The sequence below is a fragment of the Helicoverpa zea genome, chromosome 1 (genome assembly GCF_022581195.2).
Source record: "Helicoverpa zea isolate HzStark_Cry1AcR chromosome 1, ilHelZeax1.1, whole genome shotgun sequence".
NCBI lineage: Eukaryota > Metazoa > Arthropoda > Insecta > Lepidoptera > Noctuidae > Helicoverpa > Helicoverpa zea.
The window spans coordinates 12,400,984-12,427,127 of NC_061452.1; the positions used below are offsets into that span (position 1 = coordinate 12,400,984).

Consider the following 26,144-nt stretch of genomic DNA (forward strand, 5'->3'; position numbering starts at 1 on the left):
TACAACAATAAGTTACTAGAGTGGCCTGAGTATTACTATTTATTAAAGAAACATTGTCTGTCGCAAATATTCCTATGTATGTCGTTTCTAAATTAGATTACTAAAATTAGACGTTTCGAAATAGTAGGCCTGAGTACTCAAGGGCCACTCATATTTTGGGAGTAAGTAAGTTTTACGTTTGTAAAGCAAAAAAATAAGTGGCGATCAAGTATTCATCATACATTTGACTTTAATTACGTATTTGAATATTACATCTGAACAAGTTATCCTTGTACATATATTGACACAGTATCAAATCAATAAAAAGCTTAGGTATATTGTGAAACAATAAAAAGTTACATCTCATTCTCATAACACCCAACTGAGATATTTATCATTTAAAAAGTATACAATTTGTTATTCCATTGAAAATAAAAATTACGTCGTCGTCATGTCAGTACATTTGTGCACAATCTGGAAGTTTCAAGGCAAAAAAGTCTTATTACTAAATACATAGACAATCAAACAGAACAAATGACAACAAGTATAGAAAAACAGCGGAAGACAGAAGGAAGCTAGATCAGTCCAAACGGACAATGATTAACAAATTATTATTAATGATGACCAATTTATAATCGATTAAAATATTTCATATCGATATTTTTTTTGTTATTTTATCGATTTACCACCGAGAAACGATTTACCGTAGATATCGTAGAGAGCGCTTTACTTAACGCAAAATATATTTGGATTATCGAAGAATGAAAGCGAAAAAGGAACATAATTAAGACACCATTTGGCAAGATAAAACAATTATTATAAGCTGCAAAACACAATAGAAACTTAACTTCCACTAAAAATAGTTATAATGTATTTTATTTTGTCTTTTACTTCGTTTCGTATGAAAGTTGAGCTAATTACGACCAAGTTACATTAACCAGTAAGGATCTGCTAAAAAATCTCAATTTTTACAGAACATAATTTGAAAGTTATATAATCAAATCTTAATTTTGACAGCTTTGATCGACTTACAACTTTCAACAACAGTATTAATTTAGTCAAACTTGAGCGCATGTCGTTCTAAGAACTATAAAAGGGTCATACGTAAAACTACAAAATATTAAAACGGAATGATTTAGTTAAGATTGTAGCAGTTTTGTCCTTATTCCAAAAAAAAAACAAAATGCTCGAAATTGTACTCAAAAATCACTGAATAAAAAGTATTGAACTCATATATTACGTTTATTACATAGTTCCTAAAAAGTATCCCGTAAGGTTTCTAAAACCGTATACGATACGTTATAAAATTGACATTGGAATGAACTTCTAATGAATGAATGATGTATACAGCGACTAACAATGTTGATACTTGAATATTGAAACTACGTATTTACCAAAAAGTACAAAATTACTGGATTCGTATGATCTAGACTTGTACACAATACCCTAGCTTGGTCTTTATTGAAACAACATTTTAAAATCTATCTTGGCGTTCTTTTTTGTGATATCAGTTTACTTCACAAAGTTGTGGTCATTTACATTTATGTCACTTAAAAAACGCAAATTTTCTAAATAATTATTTGCAGGAACAACTACAAAAAGAAAACTGTAAGAAGGCTTACACATGGGACTGGTTTATTACCTAAAAGAACCTAATTAAAACAGGAGAATACTAAAATGAACTTGTGTAAAGTTGGGCCAACATAGGCCATTGTGTACAAGCCAGTGGTAGCATACGCTACATACAGTCAGCTACATGAAATGACGCGGCGTCGCAATTGACTTCGCTCCTGTGGACGGCTTGTTGTGTGCGAGTCGACCGGCCTTACATCACCTGGAAAATAAATATACAAACGTTATATTACTATGGAGATATCTTATTCCTGTAGCTCAAAATAAAGTGAGCTTGAAGTAAAAAAACGGATAAAAGATCAAGTCAATGGATTTCGTAACGAGTTTCTTCATGTTTCGGATGCCACGTTAAGTCGTGGGTCCTAAGCGTCATTTGTATATATTCGACGGTCGTTATGAGAAGCCAGGAAATCTGGCAACCAGTTTTACCACGGGGCCTCGTCAAATAAGTCACCTGGGCCAGCCTCCAGGTATGGCCTGGTAGGCATTCGCCTCGCACGTCATAAGAAACGATCCAAGGTAGTTCGAAAAAGGCTAGACTATGTGGCTAAAATATTACCCAAAGAACAGTATGATAGTTGGCATTCACTTCCCAGACATTCTAAATAGGTCGCCCCTCATGCTTTCACCCATTCGAAAACTGTTGACAACTGATTTTTGACATAACTCGAATCCTTGACTCGACTTGTTCAGTGGATGGAATGAGGTAGTCAGTAGGTAACTAAACTCTTCAATTCTATAACTTCCATCAGGGACAGTGGTCTTACCTGCAGTATCTGGCTGGCCTCGAAGGCGGTGCCGGGCAGCAGCACGATGGGCGCGGCGACGCGAGCGGCCTCCACGCACACCATGTTGGGGAACTCGTCGTCGCCGAAGTCGGGGATCTCCTTCGCGTACTCCGCCCAGGGGTTCCAGATTACTAGAGAATATTGTATTATGATGAGTTAATCAGGTCTTGGTTATTTGAAGCCAAATTTTTCAAAAACTCCTATGCATCATCGTAGTTTGAACGCGTTTACTGTGGGTTCAAAAACACAGACCACATCAAAAGTTCCTGTAGTTGATTTGTTGTAGGAATTGTCAGCTTTATCGTACTAGTGCTATCAATGTAGTATAGTAACTACAGTACTAATGAAGAGAGAAGATTTTGGAAGTCTAGATTTGAAAAGTTTCACGCAAAAACCACTGGACGGATTTTGACAAAACTTGTCAGTAATAGACATGGAAAACATTCATTTGCTTTACCCCAAATCAGAGGTCTCAACCTGGGACAGATTTCGGTATCAGGATACATGACAGGGATAATTGCTGTTCTTTAAATTGTGATTATCAGCACATCGAGCAAGTAAGCTCCACAAAATATCTGGGTATTGTCGTTGACCAAAGATTGTCGTGGCACCCGCACATTGAGATACTCATGAAAAGAGCCAGAAAGTTCATTTGGATCTTTAAAACTCTTCGTTATCTGATGTCCCCACAACTACTTAATAAGATCTATATTACCCTGACACAATCAGTAATGACGTACTGTATCCCGGTATGGGGTGGGGCTTCAAAAATGAAATTCCTAGATCTTGAAAGAGCCCAGCGATTGCTGATTAAGGTGATGTACTTCAACATTTCTACATTTCCAACAACCGACCTTTATAAAATCAGCAACCTTCTGTCAGTCCGAAAATTATATATGTTAAATGTGACACTAACTTTGCATAAATCAATCCCTTATGACCCCGATATTCAAAAGAGAAGACGGAAAGACATTCTTGCCCACTCCCCAAGTATTCGAACCGTATTTGCTAGACGTCAATATGAGACTCAATCTGCCTACATATATAATAAAATCAACCGTAATCTAAATATATACCCCCTGCCGTCGTATGAGTGTAAAAAAACTGCAGTTAAATGGCTAAACACCATAAGTTACAACGAAACTGAAGACATTTTGACTAGAATTAGCTAAAATTACACATACACCACATGCACATACACCCACACTAAAACTACACAACACACACACTTACACACGCAAACATTTACTTCTTTCTTTTTGTTTATTTATCTCTAATTTTAATTTTATTTTTTCACTTGTCATCTGAAATACGGTCTCAACACTTGTTTCTTAGATATGTAAGGGAAGAAGTGAGGTAGCCCCAACACAAGTACTTCGGTAACTTACTGGGGCTGCCTCAATTTTAAGTTAAGAAAGCAATGTCTGAGACAAAATAAAAACATTTTTCATTTTTTTTTTCATTTCAAAACAAAATGACGAGCGGAGGCATCATCAGTAGAGCACCAAAATGTGGGTGTTTGGGGAAGTTATTGTCCACCATTTGACCTATAGGAAGGCATTTGACATACCTACCTTATGTCATCCGCTCATATTTCCCTATTCCGTGAATTATTTATTCTTAACAAAATTAAAACCAAGACTTACCAGTATCAGGGAAGTTATACTTCTGTATCCTCATCTTGCGTCCGCTGACGACGTTGGTGATGATATGCTCCTGCATCGTGTTCTGATAGATGCGGTCCGTCCACTCGTTGATCGTCACCACCTCCCGCGTCTCCTGATAGACGGCTCCTTCGCGGGTCTGAAATGTAGGGTAATATTTTGGATGTATTTAAAAAAATCTTTATGATTTAAAACCACAATCTTGAAGAAAGTTAGAAGATTAAACACAGCACTAAATCCAGATTTATATATTATTGTGGTAAATGGTTAAATAAATTAATAATAATTACAAAAGAGCCAGGTCCAGAATTCCTGAAATATTTCTCTCATTATCTTACTTCTCTCTCTCACCACTCCCACTTCCACTCCATACTCAATAAGGAGATCGAGGCTAAGAAACACCCGTACAGATCCATCGATCGTAAGTCCATGGTTGGGTGACATTTGAGCTGCCTCTAGTTCAAATGTCACCCATCTGCTATCCCTTCCCTAGTGAAAAGGCTAAGCAGTAAGTACCAAAGCTTTTCAAATATGTACTCATACTGATGATATTTGTGTTACTTCTCATCAAACATCCCACGACAAAGTTTTTAAAGTTCAATATAATTTTAACAGTCTAGTCACAACACACAAACTACACTCAAAATGACATTGACCCCTGAAAGAGTCACCTACGATTGTTTAAACAATGTCAGCTGTCTTATTTATTACATAACAGCATCAAATTATTCATTAAGTAGGTACAGATATATGTATTGTATTCTTTTTTTTGTAATTTTAACAATGATTATTTCTATTTATACTTTTCTTTTTCGACCTACACACCTCCCAAAGATTCATTTACGTTGGTTACAAAAATATCCAAATGAATACCTACCAGGAAATTCTCATTATAATTCGTGAAATATTTAGAAATAAATATTGAAGCAACATGATGATTGATAGGTATAAATATAATTTGCACTTGAGAGCAAAAAATACGGATCCATTCCAAAAATATTAATATCTTAGTATAGTGTCGCGAGGCAATTATCAAAATTCTAATTTTAACCAGTTACCTACCTACTTGTATTGTACAAAAATAAATGTGATTTTATAAATAAAATAATATTCTTGTAGTGCAAAAATAGCCCAGGTTCAAGCTATTTTAAACATCTGTAGAGCGTGGGGAGCATGCAATTTGGACGAAAATAACTTTCCTCTTATAACAAGTCTACAATTAATGAGTTTCGCTTAAATATATTATTATCTGACATGAAAACTTAACATCAAACGAACTATCATTGGAACTTCTCATTATAAATTTTAATTATTTATTTTACTTGTAATAATATATTTATGTGATTAATATAGACTTATGGCTGGTTTTATACGCTCTCTTTCATTTTCCTCATTAAATTTATTTAGTCTTACTGATTATGAAATTATATGAATGTATCTTGAGCTTGAATCAAGATTCATCTCTTGTAATGGAATCAAAGGATTTGAATACTAGTAACATCACGAAAATGGTTGTAGAATAAGTCCTACAATTTTAAAATAACTTATTGAGGTTTCTCAAAACTGTTCTTCACAAACTATTTTCAAGATATTCGCACAAAAAATAAGCTCAGAGGCTCTAAAACGTCCGTTGCTAGTCAAAGTCCTCAAGCTGGGTGGATTTGCCCGTACTCACTGCGCTGGGCAAGCGTGCTGATGACCGAGTGGACGTGTACGAGTGGGAGTGTACGATATTTCTAGCTTCGATAACTTTGGATAAAAAGCCTCACCTTATCAATAAACATACAGCCGTGCATGCCGGTGATCTGGCAGCGGCGCACGTCGGGCACCTTGAAGTAAGTGTGCAGCAGCAGCTGGCAGCTGAACGTCAGCTCCTTGCTCGGGTTGTACACGCCGATGTTGAAGTGAAGCTCCTTCTCGCGGAGGATCAGCCTGTATGTTAATCTGAACCTGTAGAGAAAAGATTATCACAGAAGTCAGTCAAGGACAGAAGAAAGTCAAACTTAAAGATGACAGAAAGAAGTACATACTTCAAATACTTCTACTTTCTACATACTGCAAAGATGCTTCTTCGCATTAAAAAATCATAAGACGTAAAGGATAATTTTTGCGATCTGTCTCATGAGTCTTGTGCCAATTTTAAGCACAGAAATAAAACATGCTTTGGAATCATATTCGTACTAATATTAGGTATACCTACCCCTAAAAATAATTTCAATGTTAGATAGCCTATTTATCGACATTGATCGGGGAAAGCTACAAGAATATGTTTTATCAGGGTAAGCGAAGTAGTTCCCTTAGGACACGTTAACGCTGGTGGAAGCTAGGTTTTAATGACAGATCTCTAATACTCACTGGAAATGCCACATGGACCTAGTGAAGTCGTCATCCATGAGGCTGAAGACAGCCTCCACGTCGCCGCTGGGGAGGCGCTCCGGCATCTTCTCGACGTGCCAGCGCGCTATCCGGGCGAACCCGTGCTGCGGACCGAACGCCCATTGTCCGAATTGAGCTGGAACGCCATCAATAAATTAAGGCTTTGAACCCTATCGGTCTCAGTAACGCAGGAAAAAAAAACTATTATCTGTGGCGTTCAACGCGTTAGGTTCGCATTTTGGATCTGACTCAATATTTTTAACAACAAATTAAATGGTTCTTAATGTACGTTAAAGGCAAGGTCCATGTTTGACACTCGTTCTAGAATTCGGTGTTTAGTAATTTTTGGTTGTAAATATAGAAAGTGGACGAGAGAGACTGAAGTTTTGAAACACTACTGTGTAACTTAGGACGTTCAACAGGGTAACGATGGTTTGCACCATGTAACTATAACGATAGCAAAACTATTTATATAAGCCGTCAAGTTACCGATTCGATCAATGCAAGTCAGTTTGACAGCTGGTTATGACTTGGTTATCGCAACCCATCCTAAGATTAACGGTTAGATGCAAATTAGTCCTAAGTAGCAGCCCCGGATCTTCAATATTTTTTTTAGGCGGGGCAAAAACTGAAAAATGTCGCCCCGCCTACCTACCTACTTATGTTTATTTTCACCAACGAAAGTCATTTTTTTGGTAGGTAAATGACTTAAAAAAATGTGTCCAAATAATTGTAGGCTCAAACTGTTGGCCAGGTTTAAGTTATAAAAGTCGAGACAGAATAATGCAATTATTGTAAAAATTTGTGCGAGCGAAAGAAGCGCGCAAATTTTTTAATTTTGGGACAAAAAAGTTAATAAATTTTAAAAAGCGCTGTAAAGTAACAAGCAGTCGGAAGCGCAAACTTTTTTGTTTTTGAGGACTCCATAAAAAATATTTTTTGCTACATTTGACTTATAAAATGTAATATAGCGTGGATTTGAGTCATGAAGTTATGAAAGTAACATATGTATAATATTGCGCGAGCGAAGCGAGCGCGAAATTTTTAGCCTACGACACAATATTAAGTGACTAAGTACATTGTAAAGCCACGCACTTTTTTAAATTATTTGTTTGAAGACTCACAAATGAAACTGGGAATTATGTACAAATAAAAAGAAACCGTGATTAGAGCGAGTGCCATTTGTGTTCGTTGATTCGGTGCGTCAATAAAAATGATAAACCATCAGAAAAACAATACATATGTTGTCATTTAGTCGCGAGCGTAGCGAGCGAGAATTTTTTCACTTATTTGGAGGATGTTAAAAGTGAAAAATAATCAAAATGATCAATTAAACAAAGCGAAGGCGACTTTTTTAGAAACTTTGCTTGTCAGTATCATGATACAATGGAACTTCCTTATCAAACGGGTGTAATTTTTTCGAAATTTCCTGGTGGTGGGGCGCCCCTGAGACATACACACACCCTGCACCATAGGTTAAGACGGCCCTGTAGGTAACAATTATGGTATTCTGTGATGTAGGATTTAAAATCAGGCAGCCGCCTGATTTTGCCGCCCCCTGAATTTGCCGCCCGGGGCATGGGCCCCGGCTTGCCCCCCCCTAGATCCGGGGCTGCAAGTAGGAAGCCTCCAAGACTTTAAAGCGACGTCTTATAATTAAGCCACTTATTACTAAGCCTGTCGATTTAATGTTACTCATTATAATAACTTACAATAAACATACACCTGATAATAATGTTTATTAAAAAGCCGGCTGCAATAACCGCGGACCCAAAGACCATTACAAAAAAATGCAGTAAATAAGAACACATGCTTAACAAACAGGATGACTGGATAAATAAAACTTCTCATAGCGTAAAATCTTGAAAAAAGCTATCTGCCTATTAGTACCCAATACGTATTACCATAATAATTAGTTACGATAGAAGAATGTGTATTCTACTCACGGAAAACAAACGGTATCCCTCCTCTTATCGCTCTCTTCCCATCAAATACTGCTTGTTTACTGCAACGAAAGAAAAACACCACGTTGTTAATGGCAAACAAATTGCATTGACAAAATATGTCATCATATCGGCACTCATCAGGAATACTAATTTGATCAGTTATTTTCAAAGAAATAAGGCAATAAAAAATGCAATAATTGCTGAAATGTAATGTCATGCTTGAACCACCTATAATTATAGGATCGATAATTATTGTTTTATGCGTTTAATTCAATTAACACAGCACAAGACAAATGACGGACGGTTAATTTCTTTGACAGTTTTCAAGTTCAATGCAAGTTTCTAGCATTCAGATGTTGTAATGTCTCAAAATAAATACTTAACAATATAAAACTTTTATTAAAGAGGAAAATACAGTAGCATAATTGAAACGAAAATTGAATAATTTAATTCTTAACCAACCATTTAACACTTGAATTGATAAGTAAGTTGTCATACATAATATCCTTTGGCATGAGAAAACTTTGCAGAAAGCCGAAATTGAAAGGTTCTCATCATCAAGGTTCTCTTCAAGGAAATTAACAAAATTCAATTTATTATGTAGATCCTTATTCTTGGTAAAAAATCTGAACTACAATATCTCAAAAAAACAATGGAAAATTGCTACCAAGATCCCGACGGAAAACTCCCAAGCTTTAATTAGTCATGAAAATATTTATCTTAAGATATTTCATAACATGCGAAAGGTCCCTTTCCTTTGCCTGCTTATTATCTTTTGCGAGCGTATTAATTATTCTTCTTTTTATTTCAAAAACAATAACCGAGTATTCTAATGATTTAAAATAAAGAGGTTTCTTATGCATGCAATTTTGGCCAGTCATAAGGAGGTAGGTATGTTATAGAGTGCGCTAATGTATTCAATGTAAATTCATGCTTCAAAAACCTAATGGATATATGGTACCTAATGGCAGGCATAACTAATGCTGCGTGCACGTTTCTCGACTCGGATCGGATGTTACAATACATACATATGAGTCGCATTAGGCTGAACCGCAACAGTTTAGCCTGACCGCACTGAGCACCACCAGCATTACATCTTCAGCTCACGTTTGAAACATGATCAATTTTAGCGGTTGCATTCCAGCGCCGCCGGGGGACGATGCAAAAAGCACCCTTATATTATAAATGCATCAGTGGACAGGTCGGCCGCGACAAAAACCGAGCTCGAGCAAGCCACGTATAAATTATTTATGCCATTTTTAGCATTTCGGAGTTTGCGAAACGAGTGGTCGCGAATGATGACCACGGTGCGACGGGCTCGTCATCCGAACGGGACGCGACAGGAATTTGCACTTTGAGTCACCAAGCTATCGCCAAATGTTGGACGTGACATTTCAAAACATGCCCACTAAACGAACACTAGCATACTCGCCTTCGTCAGAATTTTAATTGTAATTAAACACTCGATACATGATTAGATAGGCAAACTTAATTTATAAAAGTCAGAGAGAAATATTTTTGCTATTCGAATTGCGTCATCAAACAAATTAGCAAAATTAAAACGGAAATTAACTATCGATCTAGAAATCGGTTTTGCTATTAAATGCATAAATCACAACTCCCACGTTACCATAAATTGAGCGCATGTATTTCACACGGATTAGCTCAAGCTGAACTAACAGTACCCAAACCAAGTTCATTTATTAATATTTTTATACAAAATTATATTTGAGAAGTCCCTGCCTTTTGTATTGTAATGTATCTAGTTATCAACAAACAAACTGCTGCAAAAACTGCTAATTGACACACAAATATTAATAAACGTCTCCGACGTAATGTCAGGCACCTTTTTACTGTCCACCATATAAAGAGTTTTGAACCCTTAACATGATGCAGACCGGTGCACCGTTAACACTCATCCCACTAAGATACGAACCGTTTATTACCTTACAATGTCTTAACGATAATTGCATTTTGACATTGATAATACCCAGCGGTAAACGAGTCTGTTGATTAAACTGGAACCAATCAAATAGAATAAAATGTAACGTAGTGGATAAGCCAGCGGTATACCGATGACGCCTTTAATTTAAAATATTTTAATAACTAGCAGCTCAGGGGCCCGATTCTCCTAATTTTACTTAAGCGACCTTCGATTGACGTTCGACTCGATTCGACTGAGATCCAATCCCGACTCGATTACTATTGAAGCGTATGTGGCATTCCGCTATTTTTTCTTTGAAATAAACGTTTTTATTCTTTTCTGTCATTCAATAATGAATCATTTTGTCTGCAAATGTTTTACGATTGCAAAATGATTGCACGGCAAACTACCGTATAGACCAAAATTACCAAAATAGCATACCAATCGCACACCAATCAAATGTCAATCGAATACGATTGGTCTTTTATTAGTAGCAGAATGCCCGATATGGTTAAAACTGCTATTACGATCGTATTGCGATTCGATTACTATTCGATTTTGACATTATTAACTTAGGAGAATCGGGCCCCAGTTCGAAATGGCAATTCAATAGTACGGTTTCCACGAAACGGGAGAGCGACTAGATAAAGTTTTAATTAGAGATTCCGGATGAAATTCCTCCATGAGTCGCCAGGAGCCGATACATTCCCGCTTCGGCACCAGCCGAGTTTTTACCACCACGCAAACTCGTTCCATCCCGCCATTCTCCGGCCAGATAAATAGCGACAATAAATATACCATTGGAGCCAATTGCTTTCTCTATATAACAGTAACAATAAAATTTCCCAAATCGTGTGATTTTTGAACCAATTAAAGGCTTGGTATTTGTAACGACCCCCATAAATCCGCCAATGGAGTAAATACTTTCGGACCTTTTGCAACACAATAGCAAATAAGCCAAATTTTTTGGATACTTATTTTTTTTACATAGTGTCTTATGTGATATTAAACGACAGGAAGAAAAAGCAATGCATATCTGATGATTGCGATAAGCTCAATCATTAGGCAAAGTAGGCCTAGGATGCTGCCCATTGTTTGAAGCAAGCCGAAGATGATACCGCGACGGTTTTTCACACAGTATTAAGATAAAAAGCTTCAGTAGTTAAATTAACGTGACATTTATAATTGATTAAGTTTTTGCTCTCGAGAAAAATGTTAATCAGCATTTTATTGGGGCGCTCACGCGGCCGCGGAGATCACAATATTGTGCAAAAACGCTATGACCCGCGACAGTTTCTCGCGGCTAGCTCTCATAGTCATTGTTCTCTACTTTCATGTAACTATTGATCACATAAGCTCGTCACGTTTCTCAACATTGTTGTGGCGTTCTCGTGAGATGGGCGAGCGCACCCTGCCGCCGCCGGGGGCGACACACGCACCCCGCACGATAACATTATAATTAACTAGACGGCCATTTTTATGTGCTGCATCAACCAGTTATGTCCATGAATGGAATTTCATTAATATTGGCTCAGCGCGCATCTATTCCTATCACATTGGCAGCGCACCAGAGGGTGAGGACGAGAACTTATTGAGGTAATTTGAAAAACAAAGCAAGCCTCAATAAAAATGCAAAATTAACCAGTTTTCATTACGAGGCACAGGTGAGAATAAAAAGTCAACAATATTAGCGTTCAGCAAGTAGAAAAATATTGATAAGAAACGCAACAAAGCAGTTGCAAAGTGAGTCGCAGACATGTTCCAATGGACACCCTTCCTCATATTTAATGAATCCTCTAATTATTTTAACTAGCGAGCTGGTTAAAAAAGTGGCGTTGCTATCACAAAAAGCGTAGAAAAACCTATTTGAAGCGCTACCAAGTTAATGACTCGGAGCGTGTTACTTTGACATATTAAGAGAAGACAGTAAACTGGTTTTGGAGAAAAAACTGTGGATAAAGGCAGGGCTCCTGTGCATCAACAAATTAAAGGTCGCATAAACGATGCGACACTATAGGACGCAATTAGATCTTTTTAGGATCGCTGATCCCGCAGCCGCTAGCCGGCTGGGTATATCATTATCTACTGCAAATAACCGGTAGCCGCAATAAAAAACTCTTAAAAGCAATATGACATTAAAGTGCATTTTGCCAGTATATCGGCTCGCTGCTGCTGTGTAATGCACTAGTACTGGTACTTAATCCGACACTGCGACTAGAATTAAACGCGATTTAAGATAATGATTGTCATATTTGCTCATTAAAGCGAGATATTTTAATGTGCACAACTTTAGAGCAATAATAATAAACTGATAGGCTAATAAGCATTAACCGTACTTAACTAACTGTTATGGATATTGGTTTAATGTTCGCTACTTATCAAGAATTAAGTAATTCAAGATTACAAGTAAATAGTATAAAACTAAAAATACTTTAGAGTGGATCTTATACCATAATCGTCTGCGAAAATAGTGTTGGACTAAATTGCAGTAATCAAAATTCATAGGTCTTTACTCAAATACCGCAATTTAGAGTGAGATTACAGAAAATCAGTTCTAGGAAGAATAAAATTAAGTGAATGAGCATTGTATTAGGCACCGGTGCTCGTAGTGTCAATTGATTGTGTTTTATGTTACCGACCTACTCACTATAGTTACCGAGGTGTACTATCGTAACATTGCGTTACATCGCCAACGCATCGCTCAGTGCCAATCACAATATGTAGATGCGGGCAAAAGGACCAAATTTTATAGTAATCTTCACTAAAGTCAAATTCAAAAGTGATTGTGTGAAAGTGATTCAAAGTTGAAATCCTTCTGATTTAATAGAAGAAAGATATACATAATTTCTTACTGATCCCGTGGAAAAGTAGAAATTGAATTGAATACAATTCATTTCCTTCATCGCAAATCCCTTTTACTTCTAGACCAGCTATATCATGTTTTCCATTAGTTATTTTCATGAGAAAGATTTTCAAAAGTTGACCTTCTACACAAACATTTTATGTTAAAACGTAAAGCGTCGTTTATTCTCACTTCTAACATAGACATCTGGATTAATGTTAACTGGGGTCAGATTACGTCAGCACAGTTAATGGTTTTCTAAACACGTATTTCTTAGACATATTGAATAAGTTCCATGCCCTGAATATTATCTTAACTAATATTATAAAGAAGATTTATTGTTTGTTTGTAAAGTTAAGGTAAAGACTCCGAAACTAATGAACTGATTTGCAAAATTATTTCACTGTTAGGAAGCTTCACTTTTCCCGGGTGAATTTTATCCGGGTACAGAAAGTAACTTATAATAATTTCTACGGGACGCGGCGGGAACAACAAGTTTTAGATTAACTAGATAGGCTGTTAAACAATATAGGTACCTACGTAAATAAATTATCAACTATAGTCTCTATGCCAGTGGTTCTTAACCGGTGGTCCCTGGAGGCATTCCAAGTGGTCCGCGAAGCTTTGCTTCGCGACGTTGCTATCCATCTTACTTGACCAACAGAAAAAAAATAAGGTTTGAAATGTAGCCCTATTACGTAATTTTGGTTCTGAGTCATAAAAAATAATTAAAATTTCCCGCTCGCTTCGCTCGCGTATTCAGAAACTAAATGCCCTCGTTTTTGCATTTGTCAACAAACAAAAAGTTATGTGCGTTTGGGCTACATTTTACGTAGTTTTGGTATTGAGTCTTAAAAAATAATTAAAATTTCCCGCTCGCTTCGCTCACGTATTCAGCAAATATATTGTTTTTGCATTTGTCAACAAACAAAAAGTTGTACGTTTGGGATACATTTTACGTCCGTACGAATCCGAAAAAAAATTCGCGCATTTCTAAGAAGTCCTAAAGAGAATGCAGTCACAAAAATCTCATTATAGTAAAAACTGTAGCTTTTAGTTTTTTGCTAAATAATAAAGAAATGAGTGCTAATTATAAAGTGTGCTTGTATTCTTTATCAAAGAACCCTCAATTTAGACAAACCGATGAGGTGGTCCCCGGCAAGCCAAACTTTTGGTAAAGTGGTCCCTTATGACAAAAAGGTTAAGAACCACTGCTCTATGCAATTATGTAATTTTATAAACAGTAACTGATAACCTACATATCAACGAGTTATCTATTTTGCAGTAAAACTAATTGTTTGGACTTATATAATACCTCAGTAAAGTCTAGTTTAAATATCTAGCACATTATTAATTTCTAATGATATGAGTATGAAGACATACTGCACTTTTGATGACGATGTGATGTTTATGTAATCGCCTCTAAAGACACCATCACAATTAGAACCCTACTTACTAATACAATTATAAGCATTTCTCGATTATTACGAGCTACTGTGCCTACATAGCAAATAAGTCCAAGAGCAATACACAAAATTTTGGACACCATAAAACTGTAGATGTAGGTAAAATAATTCTGAAATGACTCCAACTATCCCCAAGCAAACCTCACGGGTACTTTAGGACAAACAACTCAAAATAACCCAGTTCCATCACGTACGTACACTAAGTACATGGCAACAGAAGCAATATAACCTTGCGCAGTGGCAGACCATGGCCGCTCAATGAAAGTGCACATTGCCGGAACAAGCGTGGGTGCCCCAGGCTTAGAGCACGTGCTACAAGTACCAACACCTATTGATAACCACTTCTGGAGTTTTTAACGAAAGCCAGTTTCGAGAAGAATGAACCTACGTGACGAGTTGACAAAGGACCAACTGGAGCGTAGGAACTGGACACGTGTCAAATAGACAAACTGATCTAACTTCCTTAAATAGAGTCCAAATAATTATTATTAATCGTCCAAAGTTTCGATAAAACAGTACCTGTACAGATGTGGTGCCTGCAACAGCAGATTACTTAGAAAAAAGGTTTCGGTTCAATTTAAAACTCCGTGTCATCAATTAGGAACACTTTTTAATACTTTCCTACATCAGGTAACATGAACCTTTAGTTCTCAACCCAGTTCACCCTCGACAAACCCTTTACCGTGATTATGATCATACTGTAGTGTTGATCCAAAAATCACTAGAAGCATATGATTTTCGGTCCTAAGGGATTATTTGGTCCTTTGGGTCAGGAATCGAGCGCTAAAAATATTAGACCGTTCTTGCGAATATTTTTTCATATTTACCAAGGTCAGTCTAAATAAAAACCCAAAAGCCTCACCAATATCCTATTAGATAAAGCCACTAATTATACATTAATTACATTTATAAGCGTAATATTTTTAGTTAATTTTTCAATGGCGTACGCTGATTGATAGCGCTTGTAACTTCCTTGTACCCTATTAGTACAGTTACATGAATAAAATCTAATTACATAAGACTTTTTGCATCAAAACGAAGCGGCAAGGTGTAATTTGTTAATACAAGATTTAAGTTGTGATTACAATCAATTACGTCTGAGAGTGACCTTAAGTTAAAATTAGCTGTTCTGTTTGGTGCTTGTAGTTGGAAAACTCATTTTACTAATGAAGAAATATTAGACTACACATCAGGACTACATAAGGAAAATATATTCGAAAAACCTAGTGTCATATTAAACACTGCAACCGATTTAGTATCTAGATTTCTAAACTATCACTTCTAGTTTTGTACCAAATAAATGGTTAGAATTTCCTCTCTTTTACAATGAGACTGCTTACTAGTTTATTTTTCAAACCGCGGCCCAGAATAAGAAGAGTAATTTTGTAACTTAGCCAGTGAAGCGGAATCCCAACTAGTTTGGACAACTGCCTCTAGCGAGCAACAGATACAATAAGAGAAATCACAAGATATTACAACTGACCGTTTAAGAGATTTGGTGCTATGATAGGTCGAAAGGACCAAAAAGTAATCCCTTTCACCCTTGATGTGGTAATAACAACGTATAAACTACATCATAAACGACAATTGCCTCAGTTTATTCAATTTACATTTTATAGCTATCCATCATTGCAGCTACCGGAACCGAATCAATAAACTTAAACATAAAGTGTTCTATAAAACTGACATTATTAGTTATTACTTGTTATATTACGTAATCGTTACAGGTAGGGTTTTCATGGTACATTAATCGTTCCCATATTCAATTAATATGCTATAGGCGTTAACATTTGCTTTATGGCTTAAATTAAAACATTAATTTGTCTGTTTTATTAATTTGGACGACCTCGATGGCGCAATGGTCATCATGCCGGACCGCCGAATCTGAGGTCCCGGGTTCGATTCCCGGTTCGGTCGACATTTGTGTGATGAGCATGCTTGTTGGTCGTGGTCTGGGTGTTATGATATGTATTTATAAATATGTATATATGTAATGTAACTATATGTAGTTTATCAGTTGTGTTAGCACCCATAACACAAGTTAATAAATAACTTACCATGGGGCTAACCGACCGTGTGTGAAAAAGGTGTCCCGACATTATCTTCGATAGAATACTTAAAGAAGTGGAACAACATACTTTTTTGTGATGAATGTAAAGTCACTTTATCAAAAAACTATATGGATATTCAAAAAGCTTCCTTGAAATTAATATGCCTTTTACTCCTATGACTTATTCACGTTGCATGATTTGGTCCTCCTGCCTACCCGAGAGTCTCGTCTCAGGATTTACGGTCCGCACTTAATTAATGTAACGTGTTGTTTGAAAACGGGACAGAGACAAACGTTACATACAAGAACTAAGTGGTCTTGCAACAAAACTCCTTTTGCCGACAGGGGTCAGGGCTGTAAATAGCGCTAGCAGATGGCCCGGACAGCCGATTAATAAGACGGGGACTCCGCCCCGGGGCTGCGGTGGCGACTTAACAGCGCCAATTTAACAAACACCACCCTACCAGATAAGCCGATTACCCGAATCTGGGAGACAAACAGACGTGCTTACGGTACAGATAATGTGGCTATGCTAATTGTGGACACTGCCACTGATAAACGCTTGCATGTTTAACTACATGTTCGCTGGTATCTTTGAGCTGTGAGGTCGAGATTACTGTTGGTATTATCTTATTCGGCGTGTAACATCTTAACCATTTATTTTTATAAATGTCTAGATTACTAGTGTTCCTTTCACAGGAAAAAAAAACTGCACAGATTTTTGAACAAACTTTCAAGAAAATCAAATTATATTTCCATAATGAACTAACTGCAAAGATTAACAACATCAGTGTGATTCTAGGAAAGCTTTGTAGGTACTCCTTTAATTTTTACCGTAGAAGGTTCAATAAATAAATAAGTACTTTTTTGTGTAAGAGTTTTGCAAGCCTTTAATTACATTGCCAGACAGTTACAAATATTTACAGTCGTGTGAGAAATGAAGACCAACTCATTTTCCAAAAAAGGCGCTAGACGTTAATGATGAAGACTGCAGTTATTTCCTTTTAAAACTACATATGACACCTATTTATTCCGTTAAACCTGACTTTTAAAGGTTGTTTCATTAGCCACAGGATACAGGACCAATACAATAACAAGGAGCGAAAATAAAAACGACAACTAGTATTACACATTGACATAAATTACGAGCTCGCATAGCAGCATCTTGCAAACTGAATAAAGATAAATGCTACAATGCAAAAAAAACACAAATTAGCGAGCTTATCGTCGCCTAATCTTAATTCATGTAAAAACGTACAAGCTGCAGTGCTGACAAACTGAGGCGCAAAAAAATATATTTGACAGCACGCGTTGAATGTGACCATATTTAGCCGGATCCCGAACTAAATATCGCGTCACGATCATTATCAGCTGTTACAAGTGTGTAGCCGATAGATCATACGCGATCCGACCATGTAAGGCGGCACGAGACATATTCTGATGATGTCATGCCTCGCGCAGACGCTAACTAACGCCCGGTACCCATGACGAACAACTACTCGGTTAAAAAAATTAAGCGGTATTTGTTACCAGCCAGCGTTTGGTGAAGCCCTCTGCCATTGCTCCGGAATTCAATGATACTCACCACTTGTAGTGTTTTTCTATTTAGCGAAGAAGAACTGGTCGAAATATACAAATTAGACATATTATATATAAACATCGAGGGGATCTACCCTCAAAGAACTAACTCAAACTAAGCAATGTCATATTTGACAAATGCAATTTGAATGACATAAGAAGAACTAACCCTTCCCCAATTAGATTTAAGTACGCGTAAAATGCTGAGCGCATTGTCAATATTTGCGCAAATGACACGTGATTTACATTTAAAAGAGCAATGCAGACAAATACAAACGACATTAAAATGTTCCCACAGCAAAGTACGAAAGTGGTTGCTTCATAAAACTCACTCCTATTTCTTTTGAGTCAACTTTGAAACATACTTCAGAAGTCGGGAACTTTCAATTCGCAATTCGCATAGCAACTTGTCGACAATTGAGAGTAAGTTGCGAAACTGCTAGTACTTTATTCAAATGAGTTATAACATCTGGAATAGCTGGAGGGTTAAATATTTAAACATTTGAAGGGATGTTATTGACTGTTAACAATGAATTTCGCTACTTTGTTTTTGAATTGTAATAGATGAATAGAGCGTTGTCCACATAGCGTGCGCATTCTTACTCAACTTACATAATTACACGCCTAAACAAAATGAGGCAGAGCCATCATGAACAGACGAAAATTGTGATCACCACGCAATGTAAGCGTAGGACGATAATAAGATAACTAATGATATACACAGACAACCACACAAAGTAATTTCTTTAATTCTATGATCATAAGATCATAACGCTATTTGGATTTACCATTCTAGTCAAGATCACTTCGGCTCTCTTGACGTCTATGTTCCTTTATAATAATAAATAAATCTTTGGAAAATCCTAGTCATAAGTGGCTTTGAATAACTCAAAGGTCAAGTATATTTCTTTAAGAATTCACCACAAATTGTAAAGATCTCTTGATTGTGATAAATCATCTTGGTAAACGTTAATTACAAGTTCGGTTAGATACAGTCACAGTGGGATATAAATCATGTCCGAGTTAGCAAACCTGCAGGATAATTGTACTAAATCACCGACTAAGCAATCAGACAATGAATATTGTAGGTGGGTGTTGCTTGGATTACTAAATTACATATCGGTCGGCTAAATCTGCTGCGGTGGATATGACTAGAGCGGTTCGATCCTCTAATATTTCACCGCAGCTGTGTAACGAGTGGAACAATCTTTGTCTTGGGTGTCACTGGAGACGCCAAAAAAAAGCGCAACATGTGTACAATGTCGACGGTAATGGAGCAAGCACGTGCAGTGGACAGACTTCGTGACGCTTCTACTTTATTAATGACAAAATGGCGAAACGACTAGAACTTTATTTCAGCAGATTGACGTTAGAAAAACCTAATTCAGTAGCGTTCCTGGTTTGGCTAGAGGATTGATCTCGTTGGGGTTAGGTATAATTAGCGTTACAGCGCTCGGGGTGTCTCCGAGCGCTCAAATCAAGATTTATCAAGTGAACCGAAGGCGGGAGATAATGTGACTGTTGCGGAGCGGGCCTGACTATTCAGCGGAGTCAATGGCGTGTGACCGACGGCGGTAGAGAGGTTGCCGGGCGCTGGCCGTTGGGTGACGCTGACATTCTTTACCCACGTCTTATTTCATTTTGTTTTTTTTGAAATGTTAGTCCATTCAGTTGTTAAGCACGTAGCGTCGCCAGCCGCTACCGGTGCTTAGATTAGAAAATGTTACCAAAGATATCGAAGTCGATTTCGCTCAAAGTAAACAGAGCTATTGTATCTGCGCTGGAAACGTGCAACCGGAGAAAATAATTGCGAGCATCATCAATTTCCACCTAATAGAGCGATAAACCCGTCTCAGCCACCGTTGATCCGTGAAGCTGAGCATAAAATAAAGCTTGCACTCATTGACGCGCGTCGACGACGATCGATGGGGTAATCTCGCGGTCATCCCATCCCGGCTTTGTCTGTGCATCGGGAGCGGCATAAAATTATCTGGGCATTAGCGGGCCGGGGAGCGAGCGGGGTGTCCGGGGACCATTTGTCATCGGCGGTGTGCAGGGGAGTGGGGAGCGCGGGAGGAGGCGGGAAGAAAGTGGCGGCGACTCGGGGCGGCTGCAGACGCGACCACAAAAACAAGACGCGGAGAGCAGGGGCGGGACTCGCAGCCACCGCGCTGCCACTGCCACCCGCAGGGATGTGCCGAGCCGTGTCACGGTTCTCTTATGTACGACATGCTGTTTGGACACTGCTAACTTTGAATTATGGCACTACATACAACTTTAACGTTAACGTTACACAGCGTGTACTATATTTACTCAGCGCGAACGACTTAGTTCTATCTGAATTTCGCGCAGTGGTCAAGCTGCACTTACTTCACTAATAATTCGGACTAAACGGACGAAAGAGATGCTGATATAAGCATTGCGACAATTTTATTGTATTAGTTTAGTTTTTATTTAATCAGCCTTCGAAGCTAAAATTATTTTAAGAAACTTCTTACAACGTGTTATTTTTTCGGAGAAGCCGCAGTTGCAAGTTTGTTACTTAATCCCGAATATAAAATCCATTATTCTATATTCCTCTAAAACTGCCTTCTACTCCTCGCCCAAAACTGTCACCTCCATAACAGCAAGTTGGAAAACTCGGAGCCCTCGAAAAATCCCGCAGTCATAAAAGGGTCAAGCGGTTGCGTCACGTCGGCACAGCGGAGGCGCAAAAACACCAAGAGTACAAACTATATTGGATATTAGAACAGAAGGCGCGTGCCGACAAGTTTTTGTCCACCAGGGATCCCTTGGACATCGCTTATTTAATTTACTAAATTCTCTGCGAAATACTGATTAAAACTGTTTTTAAAACAAGGCTTGGAATTAGGGGGATTCATTAAAAAAGATCACATAGAGATGAAAGGATTGAATTAGGATTTGATAATGGTCGAAGGAACTGAAAAAATACGATCATCTTTAAGCATACATTATAAGAATGAATGCGTTCAAAGCACTTCAATAAAAACTATAATTTATACTACAGATCGGCACTTTATACTATCTCAATCCGCACCTAATCAAAAAGTAATTAATTTCCAAGGACCTCGAAGCTGTCACATCAAAACATCTTATCATTTGTGAAGCTCATAGTCTAGTTGTAAATAAACTAAATTATCTCTAATGTTAATGATCCTATTAGCTCTGAACTGGGGAAAATTAATACAACGAATCAATTTGTAGGTAATGATACTGCCATCAAATGTGTGGCTACACTGGCTACTGGTGACTATACGTAGTTATATATTGTGCATAGAATCATTAGTGGCAGTCGGTCGTTTGTTAGAGCCATTCGCGGCCCGGAGACGGGTTTTTGTCTCAACGCCAAATTGCATCCGCACAATACGTTGTCAGTAAATTGATTTGGAATTAATTGCGGCAAAATAAGACATGGTGTGACTTGTACAACCGTAATGAATCAGGATTTTATTAATGATCTCAACTTTTATAGAAATTCAGACAATAGGATAAGAACAAAAATTCTGCTACGTGTAGGTTTAGACAAATGTACGTGCAGGTAAAGCTATCATTAAAGACTAATTTAGGCAAAATTATTCAACAATCATTTTTATTTCAAGACATAAGACAAATCTTCATAGAAATCAACTTACCGAGATGCTGCAATGCAAGATGATGTCTAATCTATTTTGAATGTCTAGACAACGACATTAAACATCCACTAATGATTTTAAGCACTTTCAATTAGCGTCTGCTACATAATATTTCTCATAAAACCGTAATTAGGAAGCCTTAATACCATGCACCCACAACTCGAGGAAGCTATATAATTGCATTTGGAATTACTGAATTAGACAAGAATTTCTTTTCAGATAAAACGGGTCTTAATAACGTTGAAGCACAAGAAAGTTTTCCAGAACTAACTAGGTAGTATGATAACAATCAGTGCTAAGTACTCTAAAGCTTCAGATACACACAATATCCATAATCAATGTTATGTATGTACATTCGTAATATGAAGAGATAAGCAAGCACTTCCATTGTATTCAATTAACTAACGGATATGGAAGAACACTGAATCGCATTGTCTTCATCGATACATCGATATTAATATGATTTAATGAATTTCCGATTGTTGTAATCATCGCAGTTCTGAGAGCTTTTTGACTTCAATGAGCTATTTCATAGTCATTAAGTTGAATAAAAGAAATCTTGGTATGAGACCGTTTTATTATGGCGTGTTACTTTTGAAGCTGTTGGTTTGTTCACAGGTTTGTCATTATAGCGTCGTCTGTGCTCTGTAGACGAAGGCAATATGATTCTGTGATCAAATTTGTCCGGGGGTTACTATTTAAATATCGCAATAGAATAATTGAAGAATCCCAAAATAAGACGATAAACATCAAGTTCCTAATCAATATTTGGAATGATATTGGGATTTCTAAATCATAAAGTACGAAAAGGGATAGGAAGTTGACCCTATTTCAGAAGCCTGTGTATAATTTAATACGTTTGATTTTTAATTTCTGCAATCTGTCCTAAACTTACGTATTAAAAGGAAGTTTTTGAAGCCGAAAAGCTTCTGAGAACTACATCTGTCAGAAGGTATTATCATCAATTCAGGTTACATTTTCCTGCAGTAATTTAAGTACTCGGGGCCTGTCGGGGCCAAAATCCCCACTAATCGAGCGTGGCTCATTAGCGGAAGACGCTCGTTTCAACGCGGATACACTTATGGAGTGTGTTTTTAATGTTCTCCCACTAGGGAAGGCTTTAATTGTTAGGCTATTATATTTTCACCTATTAGGTTTAGCAATTATTTTAACCATTAACATTTGGCTATTACTGTTTTATAGCTTTCATTTGCGAGCTGCTAGCCTGTACTAGCTGAAATTAGGAATAGGGATCGCCTCTTTTTCCGGGGTTAAGCTATTTATTCCTTCTAAACATTTCATGTAAATTGATTCGGACATTTGGCCGTAACAGAAAGCACTACTCTCGCACGTTATTAAGTTTCTTGTCCATCATGTTCATCACATACATGCTAATTTCAAAACGAAGTAGGTACGCTTAATTGCTAGATTAACAAATAACACGTTCTGAACTCAAGTTGTCCATTCTCCCGCCGTCATTGAACAGACATCTTCACGGGCGCGCTATTGTCTATGATCTAACCTTACTCGTTCCGAAAGTCGCTCATTGTTCATCTACCTAGGATTTAAATAACTGACTACAGATGCTTCACTTTTAGATGTAACTTTAAGCTTGTTAATTTTGCCAAGAACATATCTACTGATTCTAATATGAAAATTATTGCGTGTGCATATTTGTTTGTTACGCTTTGATTGGTAATAAAGTAGAACGTGAAGATAAAATTCGGTAGCTACTAGGAAAGGAAACCCGATACTTATCTAAGTGAAGTAGATACAGTTTCTTTAAAAGCCGTGTGAATAAATGGCAAGCAGCTATTTAAAAATTACAGACAATAAAATCTAAATCTGCTACGATCAAAATTTTCACGAAGTAAAATTCAATCGATATTTTGCGATCGTTTTTCGATACATACGAGCATAAAAACATGAGATATGAATTTCAAATGTAAACGGATTGTCACGCTTCTCATTGATACGCACCTACTGCGATCAAAGATTAGATTAAGTGCAAAAACTTTATAAATTTTCCGAATATGCTTTCTAGTGGCGATAATTAGTAGAAAGTAGGTTTGGTAGAAAATTTTTGTAGTTATAGAAAATTACTTTTAGCTTCGTTAGGGATAGAAACAGTTGTCGAAGGTAGGAAATATTAGTAGTAGCGAAAGACATATAGCGCCGACCCCAAATAAATTTGGGAACAGGAAGGGAGGAGAAAGATTTTAGAAAGAGTTCCACAGGGGTCAATAATAGGTTCTATGCATTTGCATTACAGAAGCTTTTCGTATTTTTTACAATATTTCGAGCTTACATTTCGACTTACTTACGATCGTTTGCCAGGTTGTCATTAAAAATATATTTCTTTAGTGTTAAATAATACTCTTGTCCTATCGTCCTTTTAAGATTTTATCAAAAATAAGAGCCTTATAATTAGATGAATACCGTATTCAATTTTAGGGCAAGACTTTTGAAAATCTCGTGACTTTTAAAACATACAAAATTGAATTTTCAATGAATAATTATTATTTTTTTGGTTGGCCACAAATATTTGTCATTAAGTATTTTAACAGGTTATATTAATTATCAGGACAAAATCAGGAAGCAGTGGAGTTGTAAATTATGACCACTTTGTCAGTTTCCAGAGCATATTAATTCATGCAAATACACATGGCATATGTAATTAATGCAAATGAAATTACTAGCACAAAGACTAATTACACCGTGTCAAAGATGAATTAATCAGTCAATGCTAATTTTAGACAATGTGTTCAAGTATAACATGTGTGGGAGATTTTTAAATAGGTAGATTATGGTGAGATATTGGAGAAATTAACTTGTTATGAAATAAATAAAACATGTCTCAAAAAAATATCGATTAAAAATTAAGGTTTCTATTTATATTCACTATGTAATTATGACCTAAAACAATATATATTTTTTTTTAATACACAAATCGAAATTTTGATTTTTTTTCTGTTTAAACAGGTTCTAGTTCTTGAGGTTCTAGGACTTATTTCATGTTAGAATTGTAATTTGTTCCTTACCTTACAAATAATTGTTCCTGATTGTTGACTCTCCATGATACTACCGTAGCACCTAAAGGGAAATAAAAAGTTTTTATTGAATTTCAAGTTTAGAAAATTTATTTTAAATAGTCATGTATGACGTGTGTGGGTCTTTAGAGGTTAATGAATTAGGAGTTTTCGTTATTATGCAATAGTTTCAATAATGATGGTTTTTTTTTTATGATGCTATGGTTGATGCAACAATTAAATAGACATCACATCTAAGTTTAGAGACAATTTTACAATAATGTTCATCTCCACTTCCTAATGTATTAGCCAAATTATTGCTAGAGTATGACTTATGATTATTTTTTGTGAGTACATCAAATACCAACCTACAATTTAAAAGCAAGTATCTACAGTTTACTTCCTACAATCCAATAGCCAAGGTCAGAGCCGTCGCAGACAACTTATTCTATTCAATGTGAAAAAACTAGTTACCTATCCACTAAACACCACCAACTACGCTACGTACTCCTTACATAAATATATTCGTGAACTTTAACATACACTAACGCAATCTTGTTCAATACAACATTTAAGAATTTCAATAAAAACATTTTTTTTTTTAAGTTACGCGCGTCGTATTTCAAAAATAAATAAAGAAGTTTAGGTTATGCGGCTGCCGCTGTTAATGCTCTGATAATTAACAGAATGACCATGATTTGATAATAACACATCATAGTTAACTCAGAAAAATATTAAAAACATTACTTACCGAAAAGATTTACGGTACAAGTTGTATTGTTGCCTCTGTCGAGAACGACAACACTCGTCGCTGCCATTTTCGGTTTGACAGCGAAGCCAACTGACAAAAAGCCGAGATATTGGTGTTACCTGAGGTAGTAGTAAATGTTCTACTAACCAACTTAAACTACCATAACAGTTAAAACAACACGACATACAAAAGCAAGTAGAGTTTATTGAATAGATCAAAACGGGATTTAAAAAAGCTTAATTTTATCATATCAAATCTTTAGACTTAAAATAGTTTTTCTTATGCTGAGGATACAAACAATAAAATATCAGTTCGTTAAGATTAGTATGAACAGAAATGCGAGAATACTTGTTTAAATGCTTAATTTTAAATAAAAGTTAAATAAAAACAATCACATGAACAATGTATTAAGAAACTCATAATTTCTTATGAATATTCGCTGGCTAACGTCTTGAAGTAGAGAGCC

General features: G+C 36.6%; 1 protein-coding gene across 1 annotated transcript; it reads right to left on the minus strand.

Annotated features, from left to right (window-relative positions):
* Positions 1-441: 441 nt before the first annotated feature.
* LOC124630802 (glucose-6-phosphate 1-epimerase) lies at positions 442-25,782 on the minus strand. Its single transcript, XM_047164817.1, has 8 exons — positions 25,679-25,782; positions 24,940-24,991; positions 8,386-8,444; positions 6,419-6,575; positions 5,833-6,013; positions 4,046-4,202; positions 2,379-2,530; positions 442-1,813 (listed from the first exon to the last, which is right to left on the minus strand). The coding sequence occupies exons 1-8, from the start codon at positions 25,743-25,745 to the stop codon at positions 1,805-1,807; spliced, it is 834 nt and encodes a 277-aa protein (XP_047020773.1). The 5' UTR covers positions 25,746-25,782; the 3' UTR covers positions 442-1,804.
* Positions 25,783-26,144: the final 362 nt, after the last annotated feature.